An 11,432-nucleotide genomic window follows, 5' to 3' on the forward strand; every position below is an offset into this window, starting at 1 on the left:
AAAGATATAAATTGTAGCTTCTGTCAACTGACAGTTACTTTAAACTTGGAAAGTTACTTCATGGAAAAAAATAGTAAAAATTAGCATTGCTTACCTTGCTGGAAGGAGGAAACTCCTATTTCAGAAGACGACCGTGTTGTGTTGTGTGAAGAGACAGGAATAAAAAGAGAGGTTCTGCTCTCTGTAGCTGAACCAGTTCAAAGTGTCAGCAGGACCGTTGCGAACTACAGCTTAGAGGACAGAAGGAAGCAGGCACACATGCCAGGCCAGACTCCCTTTGGATCCAGAAACAGTAAAAGCAACTCTGGTATTGGTATTTAAGGGATCAGCAATAGTGCACTATGAGAATTAGTATATTCTCCCAGCTTCTGCTTGCTTCTATAAATACTAGCTTGGGAAAGAGACTTTCCTGGTATTTCTGGGATAATAGATGAGATCTTATTAAAGAATGAGGTCAAGTATAGACTTTTATTTCTGCAAGCCTTTCTAAGCAGGGAGGATTTTTCAGTGTGGCTGGTTGTTTAAGGCTTGGCGAAAAAATACAGAAGGTAACAGAGTGCTATGAGCACAGCTTCCCAATACAATAATGATAATTTGAAATTTATTTTTTGAAACATATTTGAGTTCAGACTATAATAATGAGTATTGCAGCTATTTGTGTGTGTGTGTGTGTACACATACTGGTATATAATACCCACCTTGTTTACTGTATTTATTTTTTTGTGACAATGGGCTGATGGAAATGTACTGAATCAGTAGATGTGAAGTACATCTGATGATGAGGAATCAGTGCAGTGAAACTGCAGTCTTGTGTCAGCTTGGAGACTGGCCGAATAGGCCATGGCAGTCACTTATGAAATCAAATGATACTGAGGAAAAACAGCTGTCTGCTGAAGCTTGTTGGCTGTAGGAATAACAAGTATTTGGCACATTCTTCTCTATCAGGATTTTTTTCTTTTGAGGACTGAAGCAAATTTCACATTTATTTGTTGACCTTTTCTAAGGGTTGAGGTCAGAAATCAATAAAGTTTGAATCTGGATAGTTCAGTTTCAAGGTGTTCAGTTGGCTTTACAGGCAGCCTGACCCAAGGCCACCTGCAGGTTCCAGCTGCCATTCTATAAAGGGGCATTCCTAGGAAGTGCTTAAAGGTTATGACAGCACTGTAAGAGTAGTATGTGCAGCTCTGCATACGTATGGATGTGCTCCTGAATGGTGGCAGGTATGATACTGCTGAGCAGCACAGGCCCAAGATTATCACCTCTGAGGTGTCCTTAGTGCCTGTGCCAGGGTATCATCTTCCAGTTGATCAGCACAGATGTGAGGTAAGACTAAGCTGGTGCATGAACCTGGTGATATGAACACGGGTAGCTGCATTCTTGGATGTGAACTGTACTGGCTTCACTTCCTCAGTGCAGCAGTGCCAGGGGTGAGTGTGAGGGAGGAGAGGCTCTAATCTCTGGATATGGCAGAGTGGCCGTGCTCTGGCTGTCTGGGGTACATGTTCAGGGATCTGGGGAGTTAAAAACCCTCCAGCAGCAGCCGCCAAGGACCAACACAGATGTGACAGTTACTGTCAAAAGGAGAAGGAGCAGCAGCTGTGTTGCCTTTCAGGTGGTTTCAGGCCCATCTCTAAATCTTATGGCTCCAGTTTCACCTTAAGCAAAGAAGTAAGAAGTATAACAGTGATATATTGTTTACCAGGTTACATAACTCAACATTATTACTTACAAAGGTGGTCTTGCAAAGTGTGTTTATGGCAGTCACTGCTGGTTAGTCAGTGTAGGTACTGTAGAAGTTGATTGTGGAAATTTCTCTTTTCTGAGATTAAGTGGAAATTAAATCCATTATTTACGTTCAAGTGTTCCAGGAGCAAGCAAGCAGTTTATGTTTAACTCCTGTGACAGTCCTGCCAGTACTATCTCTGATTTGTTGAAGTGTCCATTTGACCTCTCTCAGCCATGACGTGAAGCAAGGAGCTTCCAAGTTCCTGTGCAAGCAGGAGTGAAAGCAGACTCTGCTGAGCTGTGACACTGCCTCAAGGAGGGCTGGATGTCCCACATGGTTTTTCTAGTTTTTGTGTTTGTTTTTTTTTTTTTTAATTTTTAGCTTTGTTTAGTTCTCTAATGATCCATTTAATTATGCAGAGGTAATGGTTGCCTCAGAAATGGCCTTTGAAGCTGTCTTCATGAGCACTCCACAAACACTGTAAACAGAGTAGGACTGCATATTGGATATTGATGAGCACTGGCTGTGTAAGAGAGCAGTCTGTCAGCAAAGTTTGCAGACTTGTTAGCTTAGGTTTCTTGATCATCTCTTAATCTTGCATTTGTGACCTCTGGCATGTTTGCAGCAGGTCAACGTACAATTAAAAAAACACTTTTGCTCATTTATCCTGACACATACTGTGAGCACCGCTTGGCATCAACATATCTCTTTTGGAGCATAGTTTTACTGTCTTGGTGATAAAATATCTGAATCAAGTCCTTGCTCATGTTCTAGAATAACTAGGACTAGTGCCAGCTTCTGGACACCAGACCAGCTAAAGACTTGCCTGTTAGTGCAAAGTAGCTTAAAATCCTATGCAATATAAAACCATCCTGTGCATCTTGCTTACAGGATGCATGCTTCAATGTAAAAAATTGTTAATGCTGAGGTGGGGGAAATGTGTTTGCTCCAGCATGAAGTGCTTTTGAGAGCTCCAAACCCCTCAGGTCAGGAGGAACATTGCATTGCAGTAATTTTGTGGTTGTTGTGGCAGTATTTTTTGGAACCGTTGGAACAACAAGTTTGTAGACTAAAGTTGTCCTTGCATATTGGGCTCTCTCCTTTTGCACAAATGTGTGTTCATTGCATTTGCAGGAACCCTTGTAACTTCAGGTGTAGGCTTTAGCAGTGGCGATGTTCAGGATCAACCATATCATATACAGAAAGATGTTTTTGCCAGATAGATCTGTGATTCTGTCCCCACTGCCTGCTTCTCAGGATTGCTGTGCTACTGCCATTAGGCTCTGGTGTGTTAATTTGTGTTTTGCTTTTGCATTTTCCTGAAACAAACTTGGGTTTGTGTCCACACCCAGAGATTTCAAGTACCAAGCTGCCTGTTTTGGTCTTGTTTTGGACTGAAAGATGACTCAGTCTCAAGTTTTGGGAGATTCTTTTTTGTCATGTTTCTTTTTTAAAGGAGTGGCTTATCTTTCAGTAAGGTAACTTTCAATGTGGTATAACTCAGTTCTCTACAATATTTTAGGTATGAGAGAATTGTCATAGATTCTTCAAGGATTTAAATGAAACCAGGTGGTAGTAGACCTTGAAACTTCATAGTTGTGGCCTGAGGGTTATGTAGACCAGGATATAACAGTTCCATAGGCATGAGTTTGTGTTCTAGAGCATAACCAGTTGTCTTGTTTCCTCATTATTTGCAACTACGTGTAACAAAATACAGTGGGGACATTGTGCAAATTAGGAGCTTAGTGTTTCAGCATTTGACTCACAATTTCCCTTCTTCCCTGCCTGAGTTCCTCAGAAATACCCAGTCTTGGTATGACTTGCTTAGAACTATTTCTGTTGCTCCAAAGGCAAACATTGCAAAAGGTAGAAGTAGACAACAAAATACCATAGGCCAAATCATACTGTAAATTATGATCAGGTAGGCTGCTTCACAGTGGAAAGAAAAGTCAAAGCAGGCAAAGCTGGAGTGAAGGGGAAGCTTTGGTTTTTGGAGTGTTCAAGAAGTACATGGAAGAAGCCCAGAGGTTGTTAAAAAATGCTGGCTTTAGCTGAGTGCTAAACACCTGGAAATTTCATGTGTGTGCAAATTCCATTTCAGTGGGTTATCCAAGCTGAGCACTTCTTAAATACCTGTTTGATTTCCTCTTGTGTTGACACCAAATGAAGAAATACTAGAGGTTACTCTGGGAGAGACGTCCAATGCAAACATACCTTGGCTGAATTGCCACAGTCAAATTTAAGCCAAAATGATATAAAGTACCAGCTTTAAAAGTCTGATGGTCTTTTGCTGCTTCAGATCTGATGTTGAGATATCTCTCTGCAGTTTTAAAGGTCACCTCGAGACCTCAGCTAGCTGTTCAAAACGCAATGGCTAATCCTCTGACCTCGTCTAATTCAGTCACCTAGCCATGAATGTACATGCAGCAGTGCAGTCTGCCTGCAGTTTTTGGTTCTTACAGTCCAAAAAACAACCCAAACCAGGCTGTTAATCAGCTTGCCATTTTCAGCAGCAGTTTAGTTGGTTTGTTGTGTTTTTTTCCCCTGCATCGGGTGCTGTGTTAGGTGCCTGTAATGACAGTATTTCTGTGGTTTCTGTTAAGATTGCTGCTGTTGTTGCATGCAGGAAGGTATTACTACATCTATTGCTTCCTTGTTTGCTTTATCAGTATGTTGGGATGCCATCTTTTTTTGGAGTGTTTTTGGGTTTGATAGGATTTTTCGATTTTTTTTTTTTTTTTTTTTTTTTTTTTTTTAAAGGGGCAAACTAACCATGTCTAGTCTCTGACTTCCAGGCCAGAAAACAACTTGTATAGTTACTTCCTTCAGACGTCTCTCAACTAATCTCTATGTTCACAAACCTAAGGAGGGAGTGTATAGCTGATTGTTCAGGAAGAAACAGCACATTCTTTGTAAAAGGCTACCACCAGGTCTAAGGGAAGAAAAAAACCAAAACAACTTTGTTTGCTTAGCAATGGTCTGCCTGTGTCATGAACCTTCATTAATTATTACTGTTATAGGAACCCTGCATACTTAAAAGGGATGAATACTATTAACTTGGCTGAATTTGGTCCCTTAGCATATCAGTATGAAAGTCAATAAATGCTTCTAGACCCAGTGTTACCTTAAGCATAAAGAAAATACGGATAAAAGGTCAGTGACTTGGCAGTCTAACTTGGCCCCTACCTCAGGGAAGGAACAGCTCAATCCAGATAAAACCTTGTTTGAGTGTAGTATAACCTGTTTGTTATTAAAGATAATCAATAGTAATAGCTCCACAGCCTCTGGGGCAGCATGTTCCAGAGCTTCAACTACGCTTTCATCCTTGGAAATATTTATTAATATAAGACTTGCATTCCTTTTTTTTTAACTTTTTTTTTTGTTCAGGTTATCCCATAGACCTCAAACCCCAAAACAAAACAAAACAAATAAAAAAACCAACCAACCCCAAAACAACAACCTTTAGTACAGCTAAAAACAACAGACATTAGTAAAGTGTTGGCAGTTGTTGAAGATGTGTGCATTCTGTCTTTTGGTCTTTCCTAGGATTCTGTAAGCAATAATTGATTCATTTCCTATTCCTTTTTTTCTCTTCTCATTAGAATATAGTAGCAGTAGGAGCTGGGTTCTGTGATGGCCTTTGTTGTGGTGACAATACCAAAGCTGCCGTTATTCGCCTTGGCCTAATGGAGATGATTGCCTTTGCCAGAATTTTTTGCAAAGGACAGGTGTCTACTGCCACTTTCCTGGAGAGCTGTGGAGTTGCTGATCTCATCACGACGTGCTATGGTGGCCGGAATCGACGCGTAGCAGAAGCATTTGTGAAAACTGGAAAGGTACCTTATTCATGGGGTGAAATCCATTTTTGCAAGTACTAGCACTGCTTGTTTCTTGGAATAATAGTACAGTTATGCAAGACATGCTACCTGTGCTGTGTGAGCATTCTCCCATTTTTGTGTGTGTGTTACAAGGCTAGAATGAGTGTAAAAGGGAGAGGTGGATTAAAAAAAAAAAAAATTGCTAGAGAGATAAGATGTTGGGAAATGCAGATTTAAGGAGGAGAATTTCTACAAACAAGAATATAGGATAATGTTATATATGTTGACTCAAGGTCACTTTTGAGAAAGGAAAAAACCTTACAACTTTTCTGTCCAGATGATGTTGTCAGACTTATGAAAAAATTTATCATAGCTTTCCTTTTCTTCCCTTTTTTTTCCCCTTCCGTTGCTCAGTCTATTGAAGAGCTGGAGCAAGAAATGTTGAATGGTCAGAAACTGCAAGGACCACAGACTTCTGCAGAAGTGTATCGCATCCTGAAACAGAAAGGAATGCTGGAAAAGTAAGTAAGAACAAATAAAGGAAGTTCCACATACCCCTTTCTTATCTACATAAGTCTTTCTGCCTGTTTGGTGTCAGTATCTTCATGAAGGTAACAGCCATAAAGAAAATCACTGTAAAAGAAGTTCCTTAATCCCCAGTTAAAATCACAAAGAGGAGTGAATAGAACCTGATAATAATAGAGCTGTAGGTAGAGCTAATAGTGTGATGTTAAATTTGTGAATGCCCTTCTGATTGCAGAATGTATTATTGCCTTCTGCTACCACAGAGAAGCCCAGAGAGTGTGTTTTACTATGTGAAAATAACAAAATACATGAAAATAGCTGAGCTTCCTAAAGAGACATGTGAAGAGGCTCTACAGCTCATTTCATAGCAGTAAATTCATTACCTAGCTCCCAGGAGGGGAGCTGTGTTATGAAGGATCTGTACAGGTGATCATCTGAATAGAGTGGCTGTTCCTCTCCACATGGATTCTAGCTTAGATACTGCAGTTCTCTTTCCTAATGTGACTTCCAGTTTGATCTAGGATAAAACCTGCCATCTGCTTGTGTAACTCAGCATTCTTTAGTGGTATGAAATTGAGCAGTGTCAAGGGTTAGGGTGGGGCCACTGGAATGACACTCTAGTGGTGGTCTCTGTTGGTCTGCAACATCGAGCAAACCAAGCAAGCAAGCAACTCTAAATGTCAAGCACTGTCACTGCTAGAAGTAGACATTGTCTGTGAAACAATGCAGTTAACTTCAGAAAGTGCAGTTACTTAGAAGAGACTGAGCTGGAAAGTAAAATCACTGAACAGACTTGGTTCTGTTCTGATTCATATCAGGACATTTCACCCCTTACTCCATACCATCTACATCATAGACGTCACTAGCTTGTCATTTCTCTCTATAGAAAAGTTTATTTAGTTCATGATTATGGATCTCCATCTATCACAGCAGTCTCTCAGAGCAGGAGAGGTGTGGAATTAGTCAAGGTTGTGGGTTCACCTCGGGAGGTTACTGAACACCACTCTGTGGAGCTAGCTCCTGTCATCATCTCTGTGTTGTCCTGAAAGACACTTACCGAACACTGTTGATATTATGCAGTTATATTGTCCTGGCTTGTCCAAATCTGTATTTGAGTTGGAACATGTATGATTCCTAAAGCCACATGTGGTTGTTTCCATATGAGACTCAAGGAGGCATCGATCTGTTCTGGTTTGATATCTGCAGTGCAATTCATTTTTTCATTCCAGCAGTTGGAGAGCTAGCCCTCGTAATGCGCTCAGACATGAGATGCATTTGGAGTTTGCTGCCCCTTAGCCTGCAGTCAGCCTTGATTCTGCTCTCCCACGGGAAGCGTGGCAGATGTGTGCAGAGCAGGGTGACCTTCTCTGGGGTAAACAGCAGGACTTGTGTGTCCAGATGTGGTTCATAGCAGTGCTGCTGCTTGGCTGAGAAGTAACAGCCAGTACTGAATCTAAAGCTGTGTGAAACTTGCGTTTGCTAAGAAGGTTCACAGGGTTTGTGGCCTCCTCTCACACAGGTATAACAGATTTTATTTTAGTGCCTACATTTAAGTTTTTACGGCAAAAGAAAATTCACCCCCTCCCCCTCCAGCCTGATACGTTGCACTAAGTGAGGATTGTTAAATGCAAAAGTCCTCAAATAAGCTCTTTTTTTTTCTGCATGTTTCCTATAAGGATTTTTGCAACGTAAATGGTGTAGCATTGGATTTGAAAGAGCATCTATGTGGCTATAGGTTAATTTGGGTTCCACTGACGAAATAAAACCAAAAATCAAGTCAGTTGGATTGACCTGAAATAGTTTTTGCTATTGCTGCTATTTTTATCTTATTCACCACAAAAATAAACCAAAAGGCATGGATTTCATAGCAGGTTATTAAAATGTGTTCAGATAAAAATTAAATTCTACGTTTTTAATTGAGCACTTGTAATAAAATCCATAGTTCACAAGCATGTCCATTTTTTTCCCCCAGTAATGCCAAGTGCTGCATTCAGCCAAGTACAAATCCTGTATCTGCCCCAAGGATGCTGTAGTCACCATGCTGCCACAGTGCTCCTGAAGGGCTCGTGGCTTCTCTCGTGACCTCAGGTGCTCTTTGAGGGGTCTAGTTCAGAGCCACGTGGTGATACCAGTCACTTCAGCGTAACACATGACAGCAGAGTGCGTGGGCAAGCATATGTGGTGCTTGGTGCTGGTTGGGGGTTCTGCTCAGTGCTGCATTTGTGCATTACAGATTAAGCCTTAGAGTAGCTGATAGGATCACTTTCCAGAGGTGAAAGTCCTAGTCCAGATACATTCTGAATCACTGAGAAATTAAGTATTTCCCCGTCTCCAATACTCTTATTTTTTATTTCAGTCAAAATAATGTAGTGTGTTTGTTCAAAATTTATCAGTGTAAAAGGCCACACTGAAATGCCATTTGGAGAACAAATAATTAATCCCTAAAATTCACCAGACTCTGTATGGGGATTTGTCTGGTTGTCACTATTTGGGATGAACAGAAAGGAAATATAAATTTCTGTAAAGTGTCTTAGCTGTAACAAGACATCATATTATCAGAGATGCCTGAATAATTTGGGGGTTGTTGGAAATACGGCCAATTTAAAAAAGAAAAAAAAGAAGAGATAGAGGTTGGTGCTTCAAAATCCACATTTAATTTTAGACTCTTATTTAAAAACTTGACCTTAGTTTCTTCTTGGGTATCTTTGTGTCATATTCTGCAATAGTATTACCAAATTATTGCTTAGAGATAATGCATAACTTATGTGCCAGTCATCCTTTTAAACTGAGGAAAGACACAAATGCTTTTATTTTTTAGATCACTTAATGGTTGTGCCATACATAATAAATGTTGCATGCTACATTATAGCTAGCTAGGCTTCTAAGAATGACTCATTTTAGAGATGCATATAGGTTCTGTATTTATCCAGTGCTTTTCAGCTCAATTTTAGCACTTGACAAATATTAAAAGAGATTGATTTTTCAGTCTCCTTCATTTCCCTCCCTCTCCTCACACTGTTTACTTTCATTCATTTAAGAAAATGTCACAGGCTAACCTTATGCTGCATTTATTTTCCCCACCCTGTTTCCTCAGGTTTCCACTATTCACTGCTGTGTATCAGATTTGCTATGAAGGGAAGCCTGTCAGAGAGATGATATCCTGCCTTCAGAGCCATCCAGAGCATATATAAAATCCATCAGGCCATCGTACTAGTGCAGCTTCCTGCCTTTCAGTTAAGTCTGGGTTCAAGTGGATGCATCATTAAACTTCATTCAGAGCTGCTCGCTGGGCAGCAGGAGCAACGTGAATGTCTCAGGCTGGGTGTTGGGTTTTGTTACACAGCCTTGTCTGCCACAGTGTGCGGGCTGGCCTCCTGATTGTCCTTCTGTTGGCTAAAACACAACTGGTTTAAGATGCACAATGCAAGAGTTGCACTGCATACCTGGTGTATATGCACAAGTGTACTTTGTGAGTGGTCCTACTCCATAGAACACAATGGCTTCTTGTCTCTTATTAAGGCCTAGTCCAAAATACACTGAACACTGTGGGAAGAATTCCCCTGGTTTTGGTGGCAACTGAATCAAGCCTGTAGCCTTGAAATATCAGCAGTCTTTCTATTAGAACTTGGTTTTATTCTGTATAACACAAATAAATTTTAACATTTTGCATGCATATGTTTATATTAATTTAAGCAATATTAATGCAAAACAAGTGGTAGCAGTTAGGGAGCTACAGGGATATTTTAACTCTGGTGAAGAGTATTTTGATTTTTGAAAGTCTTTAAAACTGTCAGACTATTTTGAAACCAATTTCTAAGTGAATTTCAAGTTTTTAATTACACTGTTTTAAAGGGAATATGCTAGAGGGGGATCATTGCCTCCCCTTCTGTTTTTTAATCCTTGCATTTTTGTATTTCTCTCTGTTTCTCCCTTACTGTTCCCAGGTATTAGGCTCTTCTAGAATCCCATTCCCCAAAGTGTGTGGTAGATGCTCACCTGGTGGTTCTGAACTGTGGAACCAAGGGTTCATGTTAGTGTTGCACCTGTGGTTGTTCTTCACTGGTATTGTTTGGTGTATGGGGAAGGATTCTCTTGGGTATTCACTGCTCAAAATTGTCATGCTGTGTTTCTAGCTTACCTATCAACTACCAAGTGTTGCACTCCACACAACATCCCAAGGAACATTTGGGGACTTCCCTGGTAGACTGTGTTTTTGTTGTCAAAAGGTTTATGTGCCAGTGCCCTGACTGCATTCATTCAGTGCCTGACAGTGGCTGACACATCAACAGGACTGTAGTCCTGAATGAGCCTCCCAGAGGAATGATGAATTCTGAAGTTACTCTTTCACTGGACAAAACTTCAGTGGCTGCTGAGCCAAGTCCCTTATGGCCGATCTCCCAGAAAGCTTTGCAAGGGCATCTGTCTCTTTTATTCTCCAGGTATCTCAGCTACATTTTCTTAGGCACCTTTGCTTTATGAGGGAGGTTAATTTCATTCATCATTGGAGTTTGGAGGATGGGGTTGGCTTGGCTGGTTTTTTTTTTTGTTTTTTTTTTTTTTTAAGAAAGCTGATGCAAGAGAAGGTAGATAAATGAAAACTGTCTTGCTTTTCTTGTATACTAAACTGTAATTTTTTTTTTGTAAAACATGTGCCAGCTACATAAAGAATGTGCTCATTCTTGCAGCTAGGAGACAAGGGTTAGCATTGAAATCTGCAGAGCTCAGCAAGAATGCCCATCCACTCCGAATCTCCCCCTCGAACCTCCGAGCAGTATCAGCATGGTCACTCATTGTGCTCAGTGGTAGTTTTAGACCAGAAATCGTGAGCACAAGCCCATCTTGGAGTTTTAAGTTGTCATTCAAAACTTAGTAAAACAAAGGGGATGCCTGGGAATAACAGTGAATAAATGGTACTTAATTAAGTGGCCAGGATTACTCTGAAATAGGCAAGCATTGGGGCAGCTTTGTAAAGACAGGAAGGTGCTTCAGCATAATCGCTTTTGTTATGCTCCTGTAATGCTTTACAGGAATCTTTTGGAAGATCTTGTGAACATCATCAGGTATCCATGAGAAGTTATTTTGCCTTTTTTCTGAATTAGTGCTAAATACAACAGATGGCTGGAAGCTGAGTGACATCGGGTGTCTGTGGCCACTGAGGCAATTGCTGGTAGAGCTGACCTGGCGTGAGCACTCTGCTTAGACATTTAAAGGGATGTGCTACCATTGGAAGCACTGTTAAACTAACGCACACGTGGAGCCTGAGCTCCTCATCACTGCATAACTTTTGATGTGTCTGCTTATGCTTTGTGTTGTTTGTTTTTCATACCAAGCAGTTTGGCTTCACCTTTGTATGTGTACATATA

General features: G+C 40.6%; 1 protein-coding gene across 1 annotated transcript in view; it reads left to right on the top strand.

Annotated features, from left to right (window-relative positions):
* LOC103768919 (glycerol-3-phosphate dehydrogenase 1-like protein) overlaps nucleotides 1-9,424 on the top strand; it is a 16,634-nt gene extending 7,210 nt beyond the window's left edge. Inside the window, exons 5-7 of the mRNA XM_008936082.1 lie at nucleotides 5,329-5,562; nucleotides 5,959-6,065; nucleotides 9,164-9,424. Coding sequence (XP_008934330.1) covers nucleotides 5,329-5,562; nucleotides 5,959-6,065; nucleotides 9,164-9,260 — 438 coding nt within the window. The 3' untranslated portion in view covers nucleotides 9,261-9,424. The remainder of the gene's footprint in view (nucleotides 1-5,328; nucleotides 5,563-5,958; nucleotides 6,066-9,163) is intronic.
* Nucleotides 9,425-11,432: the final 2,008 nt, after the last annotated feature.

This window comes from Merops nubicus, unplaced genomic scaffold (assembly GCF_000691845.1).
Source record: "Merops nubicus isolate BGI_N331 unplaced genomic scaffold, ASM69184v1 scaffold8382, whole genome shotgun sequence".
NCBI classification, from domain to species: domain Eukaryota; kingdom Metazoa; phylum Chordata; class Aves; order Coraciiformes; family Meropidae; genus Merops; species Merops nubicus.